Source organism: Hyperolius riggenbachi, chromosome 2, assembly GCF_040937935.1.
Source record: "Hyperolius riggenbachi isolate aHypRig1 chromosome 2, aHypRig1.pri, whole genome shotgun sequence".
Classification (NCBI taxonomy): domain Eukaryota; kingdom Metazoa; phylum Chordata; class Amphibia; order Anura; family Hyperoliidae; genus Hyperolius; species Hyperolius riggenbachi.
In genome coordinates, this window is record NC_090647.1 from 239,330,948 (window position 1) to 239,357,005 (window position 26,058).

Sequence of the window (26,058 nt, forward strand, 5' to 3'; positions counted from 1 at the left end):
CCTCAGCCCCCTGCAGCTGTCCGGTGCCCTTGCAGCCTCACTCCGATCCTCCTGTCCCCACTGGCGGCTACTTGACAGGCGTCGACAGGCTGGGAATGCGAGTGATTCTTTGCGTTCCCGGCCACAATAGCACCCTCTATACTGCTGTTGCGGCAAGGAAGGCCGCAATAGCAGTATAGAGGGCGCTGTTGTGGCCGGGAACGCAAAGGATCGCTCGCGTTCCCAGCCTGTTTTTTTTTTTTTTGACTTAAAGAAAACCTGAACTGAAAATTAAAAGTTAAAATAAACCTACACAAGTCATACTTCTGGTGTAGTCTACTCAATCTTTTTCCTCTCCTGTGTCCTGTTTGTCCATGGTGATCAATGGAATTCTCTGTCCTCCACTTTGAAAATGGCCATTACACCATAACAGCTTCCTGGTCAGCACACAGTTAAACTCTAACATCGCCCACTTGAGCCATAGGGAAACATGGACACATCAGTTCTCCTCTCAGCTGTAACTGACAGCAACTGATATATTTCAGTTCTTACAAAATGTTGTCAGAACTGGAAGGGATCAATGTCAGAGGAAAATGGTGAGCTTCTGAGAGGAACTGATGGCAAGGTAACTATATAATGTTCATTTGAAGTTGCCTCATGTGTTTATTTTAAATAATTTTACTCAGTACTGGTTCACTTTAAAGAGAACCTGTACTGAGTAAAAATTATTTAAAATAAACACATGAGGTAACTTCAAATGAACATTACATAGTTACCTTGCCATCAGTTTCTCTCAGAAGCTCACCATTTTCTTCTGATAATAATCCCTTCAGTTCTGACAATATTTTGTCAGATTTGAAATATATCAGTTGCTGTCAGTAAAATATCAGTTGCTGTCAGTTATAGCTGAGAGGAAAACTGATGTACCAGGTAATGTCCATGTTTCCCTATGGCTCAAGTGGGCGATGTTACAGTTTAACAGTGTGCTGACCAGAAAGCTGTTATGGGGTAATGGCCATTTTCAAAATGGAGGGCAGAAAATTCCCTTGATCACAGTGAACAAACAGGACGCGGGACAGGAAAAAGACACTGAGGAGTAGACTAGATGGAAGGCAAGTATGACTTGTGTATGCTTATTTTGACTTTTAATTTTCAGTTCAAGTTTTCTTTAAGGTACAAAAAGACTTTAAAAGATCAATCTGTTCTTCACACACTGGAATTAATATCTGATAGATTTTTCTCTCAAACTGTTCAGGAAGTAAGCTATAATGCCCACTCTTTTCTCCCCTCCACCATGCACAATGTTCAGAAACACTGAATCAATCAAAATGAACTAGAATCTTGTACAATCACCGGAAATTTTCTATCCTTTTTTTTTTTATTGTCCTTTGATTGAACCTGCAAAATATTAATCCATTTATAATCCAATAAAAGAATCAAATCTGTTGTTTGATCAAACACCTAGATTGATTAGTGTATGACCACTTTCATTTGGAAAATCAGTACAAAGGGTAAAAGTCATGTGCATAAACATGAACAATCTAATTGGCTCACTTTAGACATGTCGGTCAAAGCTTCATTTTATTTGGCTGCTTTGTCCACTGTGTCTCTTGACATTTTAAGAATGTGGTTTTCTGTTATCATTGTGGTGTATTTTTTTTGTGTGGTAAATTGAATCTTGTGTTTTTCAGGGTTTCTTTGACATCCCTGTAGATAATCTGTATGCTGAACCAGCAGTATTGCAGTGGGTTAAGGAGAACATCCCTGAATGGAAGAACTCTATCATTGTATCCCCTGATGCTGGTGGTGCCAAAAGGTACTAGGATTGTTCTAGCGTTGGAGACACAGTGACCTACAAAATTACATTTCTGAAACAAATTTAATCTTGGTGGAACTAACTAATAGAAAAATTGCCGTATTCATCTTATGTCATTCTTGATGGCAATCCATGACTAAGGGTACTATGCAATTCTTAAAATTATGTGGTAATAGCATGTGACTGGCATGTGCTCTAGAAAATTAAAGCTGAACAGGAGTCTATTCTTAGTAGCTGTAGTATGTCAAATCTGCTTTAGCAGATGGGCAGTTGAAACTGTAATTCTGCTTTTAGGAGCTGAAAGAAAGATAAAACAAGGTGCCTTTTTTACTATTTATTTACAGTTGCATTTAAACATTTATTGAGCATCCTACTGTATTAAATGATGGGAAACCGTTATTTATATGGGCGGCACGGCGGCGCAGTGGTCAGCACTCTCGCCTTGTAGCGCTGGGTCCCCGGTTTGAATCCCAGCCAAGTCAACATCTGCAAGGAGTTTGTATGTTCTCCCTGTGTCTGCATGGGTTTCCTCCATGCACTCCAGTTTCCTCACACATCCCAAAAACATACAGATAAGTTAATTGGCTCCCCCCTAAATTGGCCCTAGACTATGATACATGCACTACATGATACATACATAGACATATGACTATGGTAGGGACTAGATTGTGAGCCCCACTATACAATACTTTATACAGCGCTGCATAATATGGCGGCGCTATATACAGTGGAGGAAATAATTATTTGACCCCTCACTGATTTTGTAAGTTTGTCCAATGACAAAGAAATGAAGTCTCAGAACAGTATTATTTCAATGGTAGGTTTATTTTAACAGTGGCAGATAGCACATCAAAAGGAAAATCGAAAAAATAACCTTAAATAAAAGATAGCAACTGATTTGCATTTCATTGAGTGAAATACGTTTTTGAACCCTCTAACAATAAAATACTTAATACTTAGTGGAAAAACCCTTGTTTGCAAGCACAGAGGTTAAATGTTTCTTTTAATTGATGACCAAGTTTGCACACATTTTAGGAGGAATGTTGGTCCACTCCTCTTTGCAGATCATCTCTAAATCCCTAAGGTTTCGAGGCTGTCTCTGTGCAACTCTGAGCTTGAGCTCCCTCCATAGGTTTTCTATTGGATTAAGGTCCGGAGACTGACTAGGCCACTCCACGACCTTAACCTCCCTGGCGGTAAGCCCGAGCTGAGCTCGGGCTATGCCGCGCAGGAGGATTTCTCAGGGCCTGCTGGGGCGATTCGCCCCATTCAAAGTGCTGTGCGCGCAGCCAGCACTTTGCTAGCCGCGCGCACAGCTCTATCGCCGCCGCTCTGCGGCGATCGCCCGCACGCAGCGGCGAAAGAGGGCCCCCCCCCCGCCAGAGCCCTGCGCTGCCCAGACCAATGAGTTCCGGGCAGCGCTATGGGCTGGATCGAGTGCGCGGGACGTTGGCTGACGTCCATGACGTCATGCCGATCATCGCCATGGCGACAGGAGAAGCCAAACAGGGGAACGCGTTTTATATATGCGCTCCCCTGTTTGCTATTGATGCCGGCGACGATCGCACTAGAGGGCCACATGCGCCCTCTACTGGTGTTTCATGTAGCTACCACTCTGGTAGCTTTACATGAAACAAAAAAAAATAAAGGGTTTTTTTGCCCATTTGCAAAAAAAAATTAACCGCCAAGGAGGTTAATGTGCTTCTACTTGAGCCACTCCTTTGTTGCCTTTGCTGTATGTTTTGGGTCATTGTCGTGCTGGAACACCCATCCATGACCCATTTTCAGTTTCCTGGCAGAGGGAAGGAGGTTGTCGTTCAGGATTTCACGATACATGGCTCCGTCCATTTTCCTGTTAATGCGATTGTTGTCCTGTGCCCTTAGCAGATAAACTCCCCCAAAGCAAAATGTTTCCACCCCCATGCTTGACGGTGGGGACGGTGTTTTGGGGGTCATAGGCAGCATTTTTCTTCCTCCAAACACAGTGAGTTGAGTTAATGCCAAAGAGCTCTATTTTGGTCTCATCAGACCACAGCACCTTCTCCCAGTCATTCACAGAATCATTCAGGTGTTCATTGGCAAACTTCAGACGGGCCTGCACATGTGCCTTCTTGAGCAGGGGGACCTTGCGAGCCCTGCAGGATTTTAATCCATTGCGGTGTAATGTGTTTCCAATGGTTTTCTTGGTGACTGTGGTCCCTGCTAATTTGAGGTCATTCACTAACTCCTCCCGTTTAGTTCTAGGATGCTTTTTCACCTGTCTCAGAACCATTGACACCCCACGAGGTGAGATCTTGCACGGAGCCCCAGAGCGAGGTCGATTGATGGTCATTTTGTGCTCCTTCCATTTTCGAACAATCGCACCAACAGTTGTCACCTTCTCTCCCAGCTTCTTGCTAATGGTTTTGTAGCCCAGTCCAGCCTTGTGCAGGTCTACAATTTTGTCTCTGACATCCTTGGACAGCTCTTTGGTCTTTCCCATGTTGGAGAGTTTGGAGTCTGCTTGATTGATTGATTCTGTGGACAGGTGTCTTTTATACAGGTGACTAGTTAAGACAGGTGTTCTTAATGAGGGTGACTAATTGAGTAGAAGTGTCTAACCACTCTGTGGGAGCCAGAACTCTTAATGATTGGTAGGGGTTCAAAAACTTATTTCACTCAATGAAATGCAAATCAGTTGCTATTTTTTATTTAAGGTTATTTTTTCGATTTTCCTTTTGATGTGCTATCTGCCACTGTTAAAATAAACCTACCATTGAAATGATACTGTTCTGAGACTTCATTTCTTTGTCATTGGACAAACTTACAAAATCAGTGAGGGGTCAAATAATTATTTCCTCCACTGTAAATACTTAAATTAATAAAAATGTATTTTGGAATCTGAACTTAAAGAGAACCTGTAACTAAGAATTGACTGTCATCCCTATCAGTGGTTGATACTCCTGTCCCATTAGAAATCTTGACCTCTTGTCAAATAGATCCTTGGGGGCGGGGGGGGGGGGGGGGATTGGTGGCTGATATTGTGGTGACACTAACAGTATGATGTCAGGACCTACTTCCTGACAAATTCCTGTCTGTGAGCCTTGTTGCATTGTGCAGCGGTTTCCAATAGCCAAACAACCAGTATCTCCCTCTGTGTGTATGTACAGAACATCTATATTAAAAAAAAAATATGCATTGTTAGGGGTGTGGTTATAGATAATGGCAGTTGGTGCAGTCGGTCCTTTCTGGGTTTTTTCTCCATGTCTGCCTGTAGTAAAGATGACTATGTGCAGGCTGATTTTGGATCAAACCATATGAACAAATTACACGGCAAATATCAATAATTTCTTGATCTCTCTTCTATTTTTTAACTTCTCACTTTGCAAAGAATTTATTTTTTTCCTTTTTCACTAAAGTCCCTCTTTAAAGTGTACCAGAGACTAAGTATTATAAAAGATCTATACATAGCCGGGGCTTCCTCCAGCCCTCTCCGCATCAATCGTTCCCACATAATCTTTCTCCGCTTTCTCCTGGTCCCGGTAGAAGCTTCGAAAGTTTGGCCAGCTGGGGCCAGTCGACACGTGCAGTGCAGCTGCATCTGCGTAGTAAATCTTTTATAATACTGTCTGTCTCTGGTTTACTTTAAAGTAAATGGTTAAAGGACCACAACAGTGAAAAAAGTGAGCTCTTAAAATCTGACAGAACAGACAGGTTTTGGACTAGTCCATCTACTCATGGATAATTCTCAGGGTTTTCTTTGTTTTCAAAAACATTTCCTAAACAGCAAGATGCCAGCCTCCATACATCTTTGCACACTATTTTGGCTATTAGACTTTGCAGCTGCTGTTAAAGAAATTATTTTGAAAACTAGGAAACCCCTGAGAAAAAGGACTAGTCAAAACCTTTCACTGTCAGATTTAACAGCTTAGTTTTTTTGCTGTAGTGGTCCTTTTAATTATGTATCGTTCTCTTAGTTATTTCCTATCCTGCCACAAAAAATAGTTCGATCGATCAGATAATTCTGATCGGAAGAGAAATCGTTCACTACGCCATTAACAAACCAATCTTTGCTTCCTATCAATCACAACCAACAAGAAAATCCAAATTTTGGTTTGAAAAAAAATCCAATTAAATTACAATTTTTATAATTGTTCATAATCGATTGTGCCCATCAACTGAGATTTACAACCAATCCGATCACACAAACATTTTTTCACTAGTAATTGGACTGTTAGTGGCCTCCTTAACCTCTTGACGACCAGCTAACGCCGATTGGCGTAAACTGGTCGTCTGCGGGTTACCATGGAAACGGTGTCTCCGTGAACAGCCGGAGAGCCGCCGATCGCAGCTCTCCGGCAAAATGTAAACAGGCGGGGAAGAAATCCCCGCTGTTTACATCATACGGCGCTGCTGCGCAGCAGCACCGTAGAGGAGATCGGCGATCCCCGGCCTCTGAGTGGCCGGGGATCGCCGGCATCTGATAGGCAGAAGCCTATCCTTCAATGCGCAGGACGGAATCCGTCCTGCGCATTACGGAGAGAGGGAGGGAGGGAGGTAAGGAGGAAGAGGGCGGAAATGGCTGCGGAGGGGGGCTTTGAGAAGCCCCCCCCCCCCGCAAAACGCAGATGGTCGGCGGCGATCAGACCCCCCCAGCAGGACATCCCCCTAGTGGGGAAAAAAGGGGGGTAGGCTGATCGCCCTGCTGCACTCCTGATCGGTGCTGCGGGCTGTAGAGCCCCCGCAGCACCGATCAGTGAAAAATCCATTGGTCGGCAAGTGGTTAACACAAACGCATGGCATTTTTTAATCAGATTCATTTTGTTTTGAGCTTTATGGGAATCCTTTTCCTGCATAGTTCCATGTTAAAACTATTATTGTCCACTTGGTGTCACCAGAGTCTGCACATGGTAGTTTGCAATGTACATGTCAGCAGAACAATCTAGGAACTAGGTACTTGGAAGTGGACACTCATTGCTGACCTTTGACTATATTAGCTACATGCTTGTTGCATGTGTGTGACTGAAACTGCTAAAGCCAGGCCAGGTCAGTGTGATATCCAGGCAACTAGATTTTCAAACCAGGTCAGCAGCAGCAGCTTTTGTAATATTTCAGTAAATCCCCAGTTTAGCATTTCATTTTTAATACAGGAGTAGTAAATTTGCATTAATTAGCAGTGCAATGTCCCCTGAAGGATCTGGTCAACCATCCCCACTGGGCAGCAAGACTCGTTCATATGGTCGAGTCTTTACTCTCTGTATGACCATAAATGATAATACAGAATATGTGAAGTGCCTACATGTTACAATTGCTGTACCCAAACTTAAAGGACACCTGAACTGACACATATGGAGGCTGACCTGTTTCTTTTTAAACCATACCAGTTGCCTGGCTGTCTTGCTGATCTCTTTGACTATAGTAGTGTCTGAATCTTACTGTTGAAACAAACGTGCAGCTAATTTTGTCAGACTTCAGAAGCATCTCACGCGTGCTTGTTTATGGGCTATGGCTAAGAGTATTAGAGGCAGATGATCAGCAGGATGCCAGGCAACTAATATTGTTTAAAAAGAAATAAATATGGCAGCGTCAATATCTTTCTCAATTCAGGTGTTCTTAAATAGCACAAAGGAGTGTTAACCACTGAACCCCACAGGGTATTTTACCCTTACTGCCAAGAACCATTTTTCCCTGTCAGCACTCCTCCCATTCATTTGGCCATAACTTAATCGCCATTTATCACACCTAAATGATCTGTATCATATTATTTTCACCATAAATTAAGCTTTTTGGGGGCAATATTTGTCTTTACTTTATTTTCTATGCATTTTATAGGGCAATACAAGAACAAAAATGAAAAAATACACTTTCTCCAATATCATCCCCATTCGTTTTAAAATAAACAATACTACTACCTGTATAGATAAACCCCACACATTTTGCCCATTTGTCCTAGATATCACAGCATTATGTTCCTAGTACAATGTATGCAACAATATATTTGGAAAAAAAGTGTTTTGCTTTTGCACCCTGTCAACAATTATAATCCCTTATTTGCTAAAATAGTAATATACCCTCATGCGAGTGCTGTTAAAACAGCGCAGGACATTGCGGGCGCAGCCAGCTCCACCATAGCCCATAGTAGGAATTACGGCTATAGAAAAGCTCAGTGAGTAATTTGGGCACAGTCAAAAGATGGAGCACAAATTGCTATCAAAACACTGTAATTTGGCTGCCAGCAGTAGCTGGAAGCCAAATTGCATCTTTCCCCCACTATCCATGGCTGCCTGGAGGGAAAATTTTAATTGGCGCCGCAGGGACTTGTGGAGAAGCAGGATAAACAGTTTGTCGGCTTTACCCTGTGCCCAAATCTCCTGGCGGCTGAATCATATGTTTGCCCCTCATGACATGCATATTAAAAAAGCTCAAACCCTAAGGTAACTATGTATTTTTTTTTATATTCTTTAACTGTCACTTTTTTAAACATGTGTTTGGTAACTATGGGGGAGGGGGATTAACAAGGTATTATCGGTAACTGTTACATTCACTTTACTTTAGCCACTAGATGGCACTACAAACACTACCCTGGGTGAATTTTTTTTTTAAACTTTCCGTTTTACTTTCATTATAACTGTGGCAAATGAAGAGAAAGATCCGCACCACCTTCAGAAAAGCTTAGTCTGTTTTATTGGAAAAAAACATACAAATTTAAAAAGAACTTTAAGGCAGGACAGTCCACTGTTTCGGGCTCCTGCCCATCTTCATGCTGCCTAGTTCTGAAGTAACATACAAAAACACCAACATATATACAGAGAAACAACCAATCACTGAGTATATACTAATTAGAGGACCTGATGGGAAACAGCCTATTTACATATCTAGTCACACCTCCAACTCCCCCATTGGTGGATCTGAGCAAGATCCAAACATTCAAAAAATAACTGTCAATAATGGCTGAATAAAAAAATATCAAAATCAGGCATGCCTCTAAGATGTATTGGCAAGATATCAGCCAAAACGCCATGGTGGAATATGCTGAATCGCAGAAAAAAGAAAAAATCCAAAAAGTAACATTTTATTAAAGAAAACAAAACATCAAAATCCGCATGGAAATGACACATAAACGCATCAATACGACGCGACGCCATACCCGCATACGCGTATAGATGACGTAATAATGCATATCCTCTATCTAGACTACTGACGATCAAAAATACGCATCTATGCCGGACGTATATACACATGAGACAAGCGCTCAAAAAATGACGCATAAACGTATAAAAAATTACGTATCAATAAAACAATCGCCTAGAAAGTGCCACATGAACGCGTCCTAACTATACGCAATCTTTGCGACTAAAAATACGCGTAAAATTAACCAAACACCAAAAAATGCCGAAAAATGCCAAAAAAATGCCGAAAAAATGTCAAAAAAAGCCAAAAAAATGTCAAATAAATGCCAAAAAAATGCCAAGAAAATGCTGAAAAAATGCCAAAAAATGCCAAAAACATAAAAATGCCATATATGAAAAAATCATGCCATATATGAAAAAAAATCAATTCAGCACTTTCCACCAATGGTATATCAGATGATTGGTAGTATAATAAAAAATATCCAATAAAAGAAAGCTAATAAGGCCTATAAATATCTGAGTTTATCAGTATCACCAATCTAGTCTCAAATCATACTCTTTATTTAACCCACTATTCACAGTGTCAAGTTCTCTGATCCATTTAGATTCTAACTTCAATAATCTAGACAATCTATCACCCCCTTTATTATCCTGTTTAACCCCATCGATGACACAAACCCTAAGCTGACTAACATTGTGTCCAAAGGTAGTAAAATGCTCTGAAACGGCCTGATCCATATTCTTTTTGCGAATGGTAGATTTGTGCGAGGCCAAACGATCTTTCAATCTCTGTGTCGTTTGGCCAACATAGCACTTACCACATGGGCATTTAAGCATATAAACCACCCAACGAGAATCACAAGTGTACCTATCTCGTATGGCATATCGTTTACCACTCATAGGGTGAAAAAAGGTATCACCCTTAATGAGGCTATTACAAATATGACATTGTAAACAGGGAAAAATGCCACATTGCTTTGGTTGTTTATTAATACTGATATCAGAATGAACCAATTTACTCCTAAGGGAGGGTGCTCTTTTGTAACAGAACATAGGGGGGCGATTAAATTCCTTAATATAAGGTAATGAATCCCTAAGAATATTCCAATGTCGTTTAATACAACGTTCCACTTGACTACTGACTACACTATAAGTGGAAACAAATGCAACCCTATCTTGTTTGTCTTGTCTACCAGAGCCTCTCCTTCTCCTACCCCCACCTGGTCTATTATCAAGTTGGTTAAGAAGTGATTTGGTAGGGTATCCCCTTTGCTTAAAGCGTACCACCATTTCGGACAACCTCAAGTCTTGTTTGCCCTCCTGGCTGACAATTCTGTCAACCCGTTGGAACTGTCCACCAGGGATATTATGGATCATGTGCTGCGGGTGAAAACTCCTGAAATGTAAAATAGCATTCCTGTCGGTCTCTTTACGAAAAAGATCGGTCACCAAGTGTCCATCTTCCTTGATAACCATGGTGTCTAAATAAGAAATCATCAACTGATGATAATTGATGGTCAATTTAATGAAGGGACACTTCAAATGCAGGGAACTGACAAAATCAACTAGGGCCGAGTGTGGCCCCGCCCACAGACAAAAAACATCGTCTATGTAACGAAGCCAACATCTGGCATATTTCTGAAAAAAAGAATTGGTATAGACAAAGGCTTCTTCATAAAGACCCATAAAAAGGTTAGCATAGACAGGGGCCACACTTGACCCCATCGCTGTTCCCCTGCATTGAAGATAAAAAGACCCATCAAAAAGAAAATAATTTTCTCTCAAAATAATATTCAAGAGCGCCAGCAGGAAAGCCCTTTGAGAGTCGTCAAAATCAGACGATGTGAACAAATAATGCTCGACAGCCTCCACACCCCCATCGTGTGGGATGGAGGTGTAGAGGCTCTCAACATCCAGGGTCACTAACAACCAATGATCTTCAACATCAGTAAACTTACCGATCTCTTCCAAAAAGGCCCCAGTGTCTTTAATAAATGATGGCAGGCTACAAACAAATGGTTGGAGAATTCGATCAAGAAAAGAGGCTAAGGGAGAAAAAACAGAATTAGTAGCAGCAACAATAGGTCGTCCTGGGGGAAAAAGAGTATTCTTATGTATTTTTGGTAAAGTGTATAGCAATGGAGTGGATGGGCACCGATTGATAAGAAACTTAGATAAATCATCACCAATTAATCCACTATCATGGGCTTGTTTAACTAAAACATCAATTTTGCCCATGATGGAAACAATCGGATTACCATCCAACCTGCAATACACTCTAACATCAGATAATTGTTTCTCAATTTCCTGGATATAATAATCCCTATCAAGTATGACCACTGTTCCTCCCTTGTCCGCTGGGCGAATGATGATTTGTAAATTCTGTTCTAAAGATCTAATAGCATTCCTTTCATCTGAACTCAAATTATGATTCACAACTAGCTTTCCCGTTCTCACTATCTTCTCAACCTTACCAATATCCCCCATGACCCTTTTAGAAAATAAATCAATGGCCGGGTGACTATTTGGGGTAAATGCACTTTTATTCCTAAGGCCCAAACCCTGTAATGTAAGACATTCATCTCGGGCAGGAGCAGTGAAGTGAAAAATACTCTCAGATCGGGGAGTCCCGAAAAAATTTTTTAGTTTCAGTGTTCTGAAAAAACTATTTAGTTCGACATCCAGTGAAAAAAAGTCCGGAAAACTAGTTGGGCAAAAAGAAAGTCCATATTCGAGAACCTTCTTCTCAGAATCTTTTAATGGATACTTAGAGATATTCACGACCAGTGAGGGTGTCAAGGTCGCTTCCTGAGTTGCATTGGACTCTTCTGTTTGATTGTATTTCCTCCTGTGTTTCTTACCACCTCGTCTGTTCTTACGTTTGTTGTTTCTGGAGAGTGGTCCCGGGAGGATAAAAAATCAGAAGATGATCCTCCAGATGTATCTACACCAGATTGATGCTGTGGTCTACGGTTCTTTCTAATGTTACCCGGTCTACCTCTCCCTCTAGGGGATGGTTGGAACGGTTTCTTGCCGGGAAGGGTCCGCCTCTGCCAGCTGTAAACATAGCCATTAGTATAGTCATTTCGGTCCCTTTTAAACTTAGATCTCTTAGAGTCCTCTAGACCAACAGCAAAAGACTTCATTTTGGTGTCTAAAGTCTCCAGATAAACCCGAAAGTCATCATCACTGAGGATATCTTTAAGCTCAGATTCCAACATACTCATTTTAATCTCCAGTTTAGGAAGTTCTCGGTGTATACGAGCTACCATATGGACCATCGAGTCAAAAGAGGCTTTATTCCATATTTTCGCCCACACATTGGTACTTTCTAGGCGATTGTTTTATTGATACGTAATTTTTTATACGTTTATGCGTCATTTTTTGAGCGCTTGTCTCATGTGTATATACGTCCGGCATAGATGCGTATTTTTGATCGTCAGTAGTCTAGATAGAGGATATGCATTATTACGTCATCTATACGCGTATGCGGGTATGGCGTCGCGTCGTATTGATGCGTTTATGTGTCATTTCCATGCGGATTTTGATGTTTTGTTTTCTTTAATAAAATGTTACTTTTTGGATTTTTTCTTTTTTCTGCGATTCAGCATATTCCACCATGGCGTTTTGGCTGATATCTTGCCAATACATCTTAGAGGCATGCCTGATTTTGATATTTTTTTATTCAGCCATTATTGACAGTTATTTTTTGAATGTTTGGATCTTGCTCAGATCCACCAATGGGGGAGTTGGAGGTGTGACTAGATATGTAAATAGGCTGTTTCCCATCAGGTCCTCTAATTAGTATATACTCAGTGATTGGTTGTTTCTCTGTATATATGTTGGTGTTTTTGTATGTTACTTCAGAACTAGGCAGCATGAAGATGGGCAGGAGCCCGAAACAGTGGACTGTCCTGCCTTAAAGTTCTTTTTAAATTTGTATGTTTTTTTCCAATAAAACAGACTAAGCTTTTCTGAAGGTGGTGCGGATCTTTCTCTTCATTTGCCACAGTTTGAGTCCCATGGTGTCCGGGACTATTAGATCTGCACACCTGACCATCTGAAATTGATGGAAGCCAAGCAAGTGCGACTCCACACTCAAATACTGTTACTTTCATTATAATTAATGAACATGGCCTCTGATTGGGGTCATGTTCATTCATTCCAAGCACTTCGGTTGGCTTGGTGAACACAGGTTTCCCTTTTTCAATCACTGGCATGTAAATCCTGACGTGAACTAATTGCGGGAGCAGGACTGCACAACCCCGCCGCTGATTGACAGGACGCATTAGTACGTGCTCAAACCGGACATATAAAAATGACCGGTTTGAATTAATGCGTTAAGCAGTGATATGCCACAGTATAGCTGTGCCTGTCATAGCCTTGTACAGTTTTTCTATCCTGCATGCAATACTGTTACATTGCACTTCATTTTTGCTTGTTAATTTTTTTCTGCATAAAGCTAGGAAATCTCACCCTATTCTGTATGCATTGATGTTGTGATATATATTTTTGTATTTTGATGGTTTTGTATTACCGAACATCTCAATAAATCTGTTTAATAAATAATTTTAAAAAAAGCTAGGAAATCTCTGCTTTTGGTTAAAACCTTGTGTGACAGACTGCCCAACATTCGGCTTGTAGAATTCCTTTGAGAATTATATACATAAACAGCTATGATTGAAACTCATGCAAGGATAAGCGTGATCATTTTAGTATACTGCAGTTTTGCTGTAGATGCCTTGCTGCTTGGAACTGACCACATAAACGTAGGAGCCAATGATTTGAAATGGCTTGTTTCCAGGCTACTTGCAGTTTGCAACACAATTACAATAAACTTAAAATTGATAACTCGCTGATCATCTTGCCATTCAGGCAAAACTAGATAAGTGTATGTATTATAAAACATCTTCACTTTTTTAAAATCTCGGTACTGTCTTTTTCACAGGGTGACTTCAATTGCTGATCGTCTAAACGTTGAGTTTGCACTCATTCACAAGGAGCGGAAGAAGGCCAATGAGGTAGACAGGATGGTATTGGTTGGAGATGTGAAAGATCGCGTTGCAATTTTGGTAGATGACATGGCGGACACATGTGGCACTATATGCCATGCTGCGGATAAGTAAGTATTGGCTCATTTAAAAGTTTTGCTATACTTTATTTGTACATGTGCTTAAATTGGGCCCTGCTCAGTAATTTAGTATACTTGGTAATATTGATTTTAGCCCCATTTTACAATAGTGATGTCATTCTCTCATGTACAAAACAAGCTGTGCCTATATCAGTGGTTCTCATCGTTTTTGCATGAGGGTACCCTTAGTTATTTAGAAATCTTTTCAAAGCACCCCTTGACAAAAGAAATTGCGAAATGCTGGGCAGTGTGCTGGTACAGAACAGTGTACTGGACAGAAAATTATGATTGGGCGACCATGTTGGAGCATCAACTTCGATCATACTGATCTGTTCTGCTGAGGAAAATCAAATGGGCTCCTTTAGTACTCAGTTAAATGAAACCTGAAGTGAACAAAATGTGCCCAGTTTAACTTACCTAGGGCTTCCGGCCGCCTTGTAGTCATTCTGGTTCCTTGCAGTTAATGCGCTCTGACCAATTCAGCAGCTGTGCTCCTCTACAAGCTACATACGTGGCCACAGGCTGCACACCTATCTGTCACTCGATCACGAAAGGGGCCAAAATGTAAGTCATAGGCCCAATCGTTTATTAAGATTGAACATTTGGATCCCACCAGGGCACCCCATTCTCATTTTGTTGAGGGGGGGGGGGGGAGCGTGGGTTATTGCTGTACCCTGGCTCAAATTGAAGTTTTAATTAGAAACACTGTTGCTGATGTGCGCCTATGGGCAGAAGGCAGTGTGCTGTCGTTCTTGCTTACAATGGTGGCTATTTAAAGCTCTTGAGGGCCACATAAAATGGCAAGGAGGGACACATTCTGGCCTTGAGTCTGACACCTGTGACCTAAAGTATCCAAAGTATATTCACTCCGTTTACACTTCTACTACATTGGTTCGGGAAGATTGTTTTCTTCCAATCACAAAATTGTCCGATCGATCCTAAAATTGTATTGTTAATGGCCGCTTTTAGTTAGTTAAACCACCAACTACTTTTCCAGAAAAAGATGTCCTCCTAAGGACTGTGAAATGAAGGATGGTGAGATGCATTCTTAGAACTGTGGACAATATTATTATTATCTCTTTATATAATATCCCTGTCTCTGCGTCTGTTATGTCCCTGTGTCAGTGCTTTTTTGCACTGCGCATGTGCAGGGAATGACGCAGAGACCCTGAGGAGAGCTGAGGGAGGACAGGGCCCAGTGGGTGGGCGTGCGCGCAACAGGTGCGTGCGTTCGGCGGAGTTATGACAGACCTACCGCTTTTTTAAACGGGCTAAGGTCGCTAGTTGTTGTTGTATTGTCTCATACTTGGTCCTGTGTTAAGATGTTGTTTTCTAACCAAACCACACATTTTTTGCAAATAAAAAGCTTATTTGTTTAGCATGTGCTAGTGAAACTGAAAGATTTGTTATTTGTATTCATGACAGATCTCTTTTCCCAGAAATTCCATAGCATACACAGTGTGTTTGCGTAAGGCACAGTATTTATCTGGATGTTATTTCCTTTGTACAGACTACTTTCTGCTGGAGCAACAAAAGTTTATGCAATCCTAACACATGGAATCTTCTCTGGCCCCGCTATTTCCCGCGTCAATAATGCTGCATTTGAGGCTGTTGTGGTCACGAATACAATCCCGCAAGAAGAAAAAATGAAACACTGTCCAAAGATCCAGGTATACTTCTAATAAGAATGATGGATAATGTAACTTATTTTGTATCCAATCATGAAATGTATTTATTCCAGGACACTGAACTGTTAAGCTAAATACACTTGCATGATTTTGTCACCTAAAATGATCTTAACAGATGTTTTGGGGCGTCATTTTTGGAATAGATTTGCAAGCAAGCAGAATTACTGCGCTATGATGGGGGGCGGGGAGGGGGCAGACACATGAATGGAACCATGCTGTAGGAACGTCCTATGAATGTTTCCTCATGTACTGTCCTATAAAGGGGTAGAGTGAGACAGATTTGGCCCACTATTGTGCTGTAGGACTAGGCAGGGCTGGCACTACCATAAGGAGGGGGGGGGGGCAATTGCCCTTGAGCCACAGAGCACAGGGGGGGCCCCCAAGCATGTCCCATTTTCACCATTTAATTATGGTGGGTTATTGGTGGCTGGGCTGCCGGCTACCGCGGCCGTTAGTTGGGCAAGCAGCGGCAGTCAGGGGAAGGCGAGTGTGCCACCCCCCTCGCGAGTGGAAGAGACAGTTGCACAGTTCCGTGTCTCCTCTCTGCTGTCCCCTAGTGGTACCTCATTATTGCACCACTAGAGGGGTCAGCGAGAAGATATGTAACTGTATGATGGGGAGAAGACTTGCAGAAGTTCCCGGCGGTGCTGACAGGTGAGTTGTGCTTTCGCTTCTGCTCACATCACTCAGCATATTGGGGGGGGGGGGGGGCTGCCTAAAATGGGGGACATCTGGCTATCTATAAAAGGTGGAGACTACCTAATACTGGGGGTGCAACTGGCAATTTATACTTGAGGGAGGTGGCTAACTGATCCTGGGGGCCTATCTGTACTGGGGGGGGGGGGGGGGGGGGAAGCTACCTAATGCCTGGGGGCACATCTGGCTATATATAATGGGGCTGCGTAATCCTTGGGGGCACATCTGATCTAGAGATGTGAATTGTTCCAGGTTGATACAAATTGTGCAGTTTGTATGCAGATTAAAATTAGACCAGTCAAATTGACTGTAACTGCTTGTTTGGTCTATTTGCATCAAGCAGTAAAATTTTGCAATTCATTAAAGTGACCCGTAACACACAAAAAATGTGCCATACTTAATTTACCTAGGGTTTCCTCCAGCCCCCCGTTGTCGGTGAAGTCTCACGGCATCCTCTGGGCTCCCTCTGTTCATCTGCTGGTTCCTCTGTTAGCTGCAAGACTTGGCCAGAAGTCGTGCGCACTTGCGCATACGTGGTCTATCTGCGTGCCATCACCGTCAGTGAGACAGCCGCGGACAGGCCACGCATGCATGGTTGTGCATGACTCCTGGCCAAGTCTCACAGCTAACAGAGTAACCAGCAGGAGATCAGATTACGGGGGCTGGAGGAACCCCCAGGTAAATTCAGTATGGCATTTTTTCATTGTGTTCAGCGTTTCTTTAATTTGTAATGTGAACTGAAGGTGGCCATACACATAGATTGCCATTCAATGTGGCTTAATGATTGACACCTCTCTGATCTAAATCTGATCAGAGAGTGATTGATTCCTACCCCACACAGCTCATGGATTTTCAAAAGTTTTAATCCTGAAATCTACTTAAAATCGACTAAACCGCTACATCATGTGCCATTGATCCACTGCAACTCCTGCACGACCCCAATCGATGGGAAATTTTCTATTTGATCAATAATTTTGATAGATTTTTGGTAAATGGAAATTACAATTGATCTGACATGCATTCTGTTATGTCAGATCCCTGCGTGCCACCTGCTGTATGAAATTTGGTATTACAGTGCAAAGTAAATGCAGTAAATCTCCGATAACATGCATTTTCTTAGGTGAATTTCTGACTATTTACCCTGTTAATAAAAATATAGTGGAATTTTTTTTTTCTTTTAATGCTTAACCACTTCAGCCTTCAGTCATTTTCACTTTATGCATCCGAGCAATGTTCACCTCCCATTCATTAGCCTATAACTTTATCACTACTTATCACAATGAACTGATCTATATCTTGTTTTTTCTGCCACCAATTAGGCTTTCTTTGGGGGGTACATTTTGCTAAGAGCCACTTTACTGTAAATGCATTTTTAACAGGAAGAATAAGAAAAAAACTGAAAAAATTCATTTTCTCAGTTTTCGGCCATTATAGTTTTAAAATAATACATGCCTCCATAATTAAAACTCACGTATTGTATTTGCCCATATGTCCCGGTTATTACACCATTAAAATTATGTCCCTATAACCATGTATGGCGACAATATTTTATTTGGAAATAAAGGTGCATTTTTTCTGTTTTGCATCTATCACTATTAACAAGTTTAGAATAAAAAAAAATATAGAAATATTTCATCTTTACATTGATATTTAAAAAGTTTAGACCCTTAGATAAATATTTACATGTTTTTTTATTATTAATTTTTTTTTTTTTTTTTTTTTATATTAAACATTTTATTTGGGTATTTTTTTGGGAGGGTGGGATGTAAACATTACTTTTATAATGTAAATGTGTGTTAAGTTTTATTTTTTTTTACTTTTAGTTGTAGTTTTACTTTTTAGCCACAAGATGGCGTCCATGAGTTTGTTTACATGACGTCACTCTAAGCGTAACATACGCTTAGAGGGACGCATGGGGGACGCAACAGCCAGAAAAAGCAGAGCTTCTGAGAGAAGCTGTCGCTTTTTTTGCGGGGGAGAGGAATCAGTGATCGGGAACAATAGCCTGATTCACTGATTCATGGGCTAACGATCCGCGGCCGGGTGCACGTGCGCGGCCGGCCGCGGGAGCGCGCAGACGCGCACATGGCCTCCTAGGCGTAGCTAGTACGTCCAGGAGGCCAAAGTAGTTAAGGGAAGCATTTATTTAACCCGATCAAAGTGGTTTTCTATGTTTATAAGACATTGAGTGTTCGGCATAAAACCTGTGTATGCAGCCAGACAAACTTAAACTAATCGGGACTACAAGACTTAGTCCTGTATTTAGCCCTTTCTACCTGCTTTAGAGACACCTAACCCCTTTTATTTTTATTTTTTTTTAATCTCAAGAAAAAATGCCCTTTTGTGGCCTGGGATAATTTTTGCCCAAAATCATATCTTGTAATTACTATGGGTGACAGTTTATCCATGATCACTATGCAGATGAACTGTCTGACATATTGCTTGTGGAGGCATTGAAATAGGTATGCGAAACACACTATCTGAGGCCAAAGCAGCGTCAAACTCTGTGGGTTTGCTAAAGGGGAATCAACAGTGGTGAACCCTTATACTGTGCTTGCACTCTAGCAATTGTGTATTACTACTTAATGAAAATTTACTACCGTATATAATCTCATATAAGCTGGCCCGTTTATAAGTCAAGGTACCCACTTTTCCATCAGAAACCAGGAAAAAGTGATTGACTTGTGTATAAGCCCCTCCCCAATATAGCCCCCTCCACAGTAGCCAGATGCCCCCCCCCCCAGTACAAGTCAGCCAGGATCATACAACTGTCTCAAGAAGCCACTAGATGGCATCATAGAGATGAGAGAGGGCGATTGCCACACTTGAAGAATCCCCGCTCATTGCACCGTTGACACGTTGTTTGCATGCTCCGCTCCACAAGCCAGGGGACACAGGTAGTCTTGAGTAACACACTCTGCACACCATGTTGCAGGGAAGAGGGGGGCATGGACACAGCAGGGTGCAAGCTGGTAAGAGCAGGATCGCTAGTACACGATCCTTACGCTCCTCTGCTATTAACAAAACCTGCTCCACCTTATGTTTTGCTCCACTGACTCGCATATAAGCGGAGGGGCTAACTTTTCATCATGTTTATGCTGAAAAATTAGGCTTATACGCAAGTATATACAGTATTTATATGAGAAGTTAGTGTACCAGAGATGTTAATAGTAGCAGCATACTTGCCTGACCACAACTGGTCAATTTACGGAGCTCCCCACGGGACAAAGGGAGCGCACGGCAGACATGGAGCTGGAGGAATCCCCATGTACCTATAAATGCTGCTGCTTATTAACTAGGTGTGATCAGTAAGATGCAAATATGTCCGAGTTCAAGCAGGATTATGTCAATTTGTATGTAAATTTATGCAGATTGAAAATGGACCTATCAATTTAAACCTGGGTGGGACTTGATTGGTCATTTATCAAACTGCATAAATTTGCATACAAATTTACATAGTCCTGCATGAACTCGGAAATATTTGCATCTCATTGATCATCCCTACTATTAACCTCTCAGGTTTTCTTTAAACTAGGGCTTTTTAGGCCCACTCTGCTAAGAGCAGTCTTTAGGTAATCTGTGTGTGCAAGTTGTGTATCAATCAATCTATCTAAAGGTGCCAATTGATAACACATTGATAGCACAATGTTTTCCTCAGAAAATCAGAATTTCATGATTGAATTCTACAGAAAATCATTTTCTACAGAAAATAGATGTAAAACAATTCTATGGTCAATTGGAATTCAACATTTTGTTGTTTTGAATGTTGGATTTGATGAGTGCCCTAATTGACTAATTTATGGGAAGTTTATAATTACCTTCTGATTACTTATCTCGCAAATCTTATCTAATGATTTCATCTGAGGAAATATTGTATAGTCAATGGGCACCTTGAGCTCACTCTCATGCAGACAAACACAAAATTATTTTCATTCATACTTTGTGTTTGTAAAATCCCAGGTCAACAACATATGGATTTTTAAAGGATACCTTAGTACAAATTAACAGCTCGCAACTACATTGTGCAAGTTCTCCTGGCCGTGACTACGCAAACAAGGACCTGCAGCGCCTGCTCAGTCAGCCACTACAACCCCAAGCAGGAAGTAAGTTCATGGGGTCGCTAGGCTTTACCGGAGGGGGACAGAGGAGAATGGAGCGAGCGGTGGGCATGAGGAGAGCCCACTAAACATACCTTCTTCCCCGTAATTTGCACTAAGGTATCCTTTAAAATGTACTAAAGAGGGGCTGAATTTTTAAACCCGTGGGTGTGGCAATGTGACTTGAGTTCTTGTAGTTATGCCGGGAATACACGGGATTTTTCCGCGGCTCGATTATGTCGCCGGATCGATTTCCCGCTCGTCCCCGCGGGCGATTCTCTTATCTTCTGCTTGTTTTCCTTATCTTTGTCTATTGTCCCACCCACGGTATCGAGCGCGGAATCGATCCAGCTGGTGTTCAGACACGTCGGAAATTATCAATCGAGCCATCTAATGGCACGATCTAGCCGCGAAAACGCACCGTGTATTCCCGGCATTAGTCTAACTTTAAAGTAATTTACAGTGTTTGTGTAAGCTGTAACTAACCATATGCTTTTTCTTTGTACAAGGTGATTGACATTTCTATGATCTTGGCAGAGGCGATTAGAAGGACTCATAATGGCGAATCTGTGTCATACCTCTTCAGCCATGTTCCATTATAAACTTTTAGCAACCTGCATGCAGCAGCAGTCGTCTGAATATGTTTTTTTCCCCCTTTTTTATTAAGCAAAGTTAACCAAAAGCCAGATATTAAAATGTTAGCAGATTCAGAAGCTGTCCCCATCCCTGGAGGAATGCTGCTTAGCAAGAAGAGGTTTTTTTTTTGTTTTGTTTATTTGAATGCTTTCTGTTCTTAGCAGTGCTGAAGGCAGCCTTGGCTTCCTGCTAATCTTACCTTTGTATTTAATAAGACCTTTGTTTGTTTTGGGCACAGCAATCACTGTGTACTTGAGCAAGATGATTTATTGGTGAAAGTCACCAGTTAGTTCTGACACTTTGAATGTTACCTTTTACAGTGAAAGGCTTTGGAAGGTTTGGGCAGGGTAGGAATATGAAATAAAGAAACCCTATTTTGTACTGTATCCATTTGAAATTTTATTCTTAGCAGATGTTTGATATTTAGTATGTTCTTACTAGAATACTAGTTTGCATTATTCAGCTTCAGCAAAGTTGAAACAATCAGTGTATCTTTCTCATTGCACCATATTTGTCCCCTACAGTTAACTCTGTGTTACGATTCCCCCGTGTCCCAGCATTTAAAGTGCAGAAGTACATGTTTTCTGTGAATTACATGATACATTATTGTTTTTGTGGTTTTTCTTCATTGTGCATTTATAAGCACACAAATACATGCAGCAATAAGGACTACTGATGTATATCCAAACCCTATGTAATCACTTCTACACGCTATCTCTTGTTTATCTGTTCTGCATTTACTTCAGAACTAGGCAGTGAGTGGCACAGTGGCAACATAGAAATCATTAGCCATTATGTTATAATGCAAGAGAAACTCGTGTCATTTAGTGGTCAGCTTGAGCTTCTATTTCTCTAACTAGGTTCTCCTTGGAAAATTTCCTCTGCAGCATCCTTTAATCAGCAGTTTAAATACTTGACTGAACAGCTGTGTTAGTATAGTGGGGCTTACTTAAAGGCAACTATGATAAATTAAGAATTCTGCAGTGACCTTGCTTCAGTAGATTGTCATGGCAGTCCGGTACTGTGTGGCTAAAAGTCAGCAGTTGCTGCAACCTTATCCCACCTCCTCAGCAGGAAGAGCATGATTCTCCTTATATGCGAAATATTCACTTAAAGAGTAAGTGGCAGCCTTGCTAGCAAATGAAAGACACTAGAAATTCATGTCCACCTAATGTTAGTGGGCAGTAAGGTCCCCCAAAGGCATACATGCTGAAACAGCATCAGGAAATTTTGGTGCAGGGTGAAGTAAAAAAAAAAACCTCTTCACCCATCTCCTGCAAAAGTCCAGGCGGCGTTAATTACTATTCCCCCTCCAGGCCGCTGTGGACTCGGGCTCTGTCTTTTGACGGCACCCAAATTACTGTCTGAGCGCCACTGTAGCTGTGATTCACAGAATGACTTATGGTGGTGCATGGTGTGCCCACATTTCCCTGTGCCGTTTTTTGCGCATTTTCACCCAGAAGGACATTCAGTGGTTTACACTTAAACTACATAAACCCTTTGAATCGTCGCCCAGAAAGATGGACCAGGGAACAGTCATTGTAGATGTACTGCTTGGCCTCCTGTTCTGCTATATGGAGAGGGGACGGGGCAGATGAGCGAGATGTGCCCACTAGAGGAATTATAACTGAAGAACCATAGAGGTCAGTAGATTGTGATCCGAAGACAGATCACCAACAGCGTTGTTAACTAGGGACATCTGAATTCATACGGGAATTATGAATGCTTTATGCACGTCAGCTGTGGGTGTCACTTTTCACCTATTCAGCACACAGCTAGGGCCATAACTGCAAGCTAGCACAGAATAACTCCTATTGCATTATATTCTGCAAATTCCTATAACAATGCTACCGTATCATCCAACTGTCCTTGTTCTGCTCATATCATTTTGCATTCATATAGTCCTGACAAGTGCTTTACAAGGTTCATAATCGTGTCACTATCTATCCTTTAGGAACTTACAATTTTATCCCTACCACAGTCCTAATTTAAAATCCCCAGTAGGGGCCAGCAATAATATGCAAATAGTTCAGAGTGAATTAAGCAACTTGTCGCCAATCTAATGCTGAATACACACGTTGAGATTTCCCGTTCGATTCCCGGGATCGAATCGATTATTTCCAACATGCTCGATTCGGATTTCGATCGTTTCTGCCGTCGATTTGGCATACTTAACATGCAGAAACGAAATCCGAATCGAGCATGTTGGAAATAATCGAATCTCAACGTGTGTATTCAGCATAAGAAGGTAAGGGGCGTCCTTTTCAGGAGAGATACTCCTGCAAAAGTCCCCCTCTGGCATTAGGAACGCCCCTTCCCCTCTTCTGTCTTTATTCCACCCTTTCCCTGCCTTTCTAAAGTCTGCACAGAGCTCTTTATGCAGCGTCGTGAACTCTGAACACCTGGAAAACGAAACCAACCCATTATAGGCTGTAGGAGCGGCGGTAATGGACGCTACCTGATCACCCCCTGAATCAGGTGGTGGTGTTGTTGTTTTTTGGGGGTTTTTTTTTAACAGGATAATGCTGTCTCAGGTTCTCTTTAACTTACCAGAATGATTTTAGGATAAACAGATGCTAAACATCTGTCATGGAAGGGACAAGGGAAAGGAATAGGTTTTTTTCCTCCCTATGTTCTTGATTAAGTAGTTCCATAAGATTAGTGATCCCTGCAAATCAATCTAGGCGCCTACCTGCCTACATTGTGGTCAACCATAAAAAATAAGTTGTACTTGTGAGCAGGCTGATCAAACTGGATAAAGAAATTAAGGATGCCTTTTGTTATGTCACAGAAGTTTCCAGTCTTAGTATCTGGAAATGTGTTATTTTGTCCCCCGCTGCTAATTTTTCTCAGTTCTGAAAGAAGTATAGACTTCTTTCAAGTAAGCTATGGAGGTAGAGAGGATATGCACTGAAGCCTCACGCCACTCACTTTACACATCTAGTTGTCTGAAAAGTGAGAGAAATAGGTCTCCACCTGATTGGCTGAGCAGTGTGTACTGCATGTCTGCTTTACTAAGCTACTTCCAATATAATAGGTATGAGGTACATTCATATATCAACCATCAAAACCATTCTGGAACCTGACAAAGCTCAAAACAAATTGTGCTGTACCAAAGCTGATACAAGTCAGAGCTGCACGATGTGTTACCTCGGTTTTTATAAGATGTTTTGTTTCTTTTAGATGGGTTTCTGTTGCAATCATTTTGACAATAAAATTACTATTTTTGTTTTGTTGCTTCTTAAATGCCATCAATAAATTGTAAGGATTTCTTCCTGAACTAATTTACCTGGCTTTATATGTGGTGTTTTTTGTTTTTTTTTTTAATTACATACATTGACATCTAAGAATGTTTTCTTATAAATGCTTTGCAATGTTTGTGATGACTACAGATGGTCAAGGAGACGCAAAACGTTTGCAATTCAGGATTATGCAAATGTGGTATGAAAATTTATGCAGCTGGAAAAATGACCAATCAAATTCCACCAAAGTGGTATTCATGTTTTAGTTTTCACGTGTATTGCATGGTGTAACATTACCAGTAAATGTATAGAGAGCAGCTATCATTTTGGCTGGTATGTGACCATAAAACTCATGGGACCTATCCATAATTCATATAGGTGTATGATTATTGTTCTATTATTGGTTGTTCTGACATCTTCCAAGAAACATTGACCATCAGTGAAACTGCCGGCCTAATATTGTGTAGGTCCTCCTCTTGCATACGAGAGATATCGCCGCGGGAGACTTCGGCGCAGGATACAGCTGGCTGTGTTAAATACTATTCCCCTGCCGATTTATTGTGTTTTAAAAGTAACTTCAGCTTCGTCTTCTGACGGCGCCAAAGTTACTCCCTGTGCGCTGCTATAGCTGCAAAGTCCTATTACGGCCTATGGTGGGGCCGGCTGTGCCCAAGTCTCCAGCGCTGGATTCATCGTGTTCGTTTCCTCTTACCCATTGAGACAAGGACTCCACAAGACTTCAGAGCGCGTCTCCGTGGATTAGAGCTTTTCCAGCACATCCTGCATAGGGATGGCCTATGGGATGCAAATAATGATCAGTTGATGCAAATCTGCACACTACTGTTATGAATTTTGAAAATGAATTACGCAAATTCTGGTTTGAACGGTCTGTTCTCAAGCTACAGGTTTGCATAAAATGTGCATCTCATTGAATATTTCTAATCCCATGGATGTTTGTTTAGATGGAAATCTGGAGAATTTGGGAGGGAGTGGGGACGATTCATCAGACTGAGCTGCCTTCTTCCATTGTTCCATGGTTCAGTTCTCTTGCTTGCTTGCCTGCCTGCCTGCCTGCCTGCTTGCTTGCCTACCTACCTACCTACCTACTTGCTTGCCTACCTACCTTTTGTGAGCACTTTCAGCTAAATAGACCCAGTCACGCAGTCTTTGTTGTGACACATTTACCTCATTGCCAAAATTACATTTTCCCACTTGCCGCCACGACAGGTCCACCAGGAGATTGCCCCGCCTTTTCTTCCTGTCCCCTGGTATAGGCAGGGCAATCTCCTGGTGGACCTTTCATGGACTACGTGGAAAACCAGTTACGAGTAATTATTGGCTAATCAACAATATGTGCTAAAGATCTGTTGGGATCAGACCAGACAGATGAGTCTTTGACACTCATGACCCTTTTGCTGATTCACCAGTTGTCCGTCCTTGGTAGATACTGGCCCACTGGGTACTGGGAACAACCCACAAGACTTGTTGTTTTGGAGGTGCTCTGAAGCAGTCATAAAATGTAGTTCAAAGGGCAGGGCACTAAGCATCCTAAAAAAATGTTTTACAATGAACCTTCTCATAAGGGAGTTTTTGTAATGAAGTGCCGTTGGAGGAGGGGGGGGGGGGGTTGGCATGAGTGTCATCTTCTTAAACTGGACGCATCT

At 41.6% G+C, this 26,058-nt stretch overlaps 1 protein-coding gene across 1 annotated transcript in view; it reads left to right on the plus strand.

Annotated features, from left to right (window-relative positions):
- PRPS2 (phosphoribosyl pyrophosphate synthetase 2) overlaps positions 1–24,436 on the plus strand; it is an 83,579-nt gene extending 59,143 nt beyond the window's left edge. Inside the window, exons 4-7 of the mRNA XM_068268366.1 lie at positions 1,671–1,795; positions 13,853–14,026; positions 15,546–15,705; positions 21,026–24,436. Of these exons, the coding sequence (XP_068124467.1) occupies positions 1,671–1,795; positions 13,853–14,026; positions 15,546–15,705; positions 21,026–21,118 (552 nt within the window). The 3' untranslated portion in view covers positions 21,119–24,436. The remainder of the gene's footprint in view (positions 1–1,670; positions 1,796–13,852; positions 14,027–15,545; positions 15,706–21,025) is intronic.
- The last annotated feature ends 1,622 nt before the right edge of the window (positions 24,437–26,058 follow it).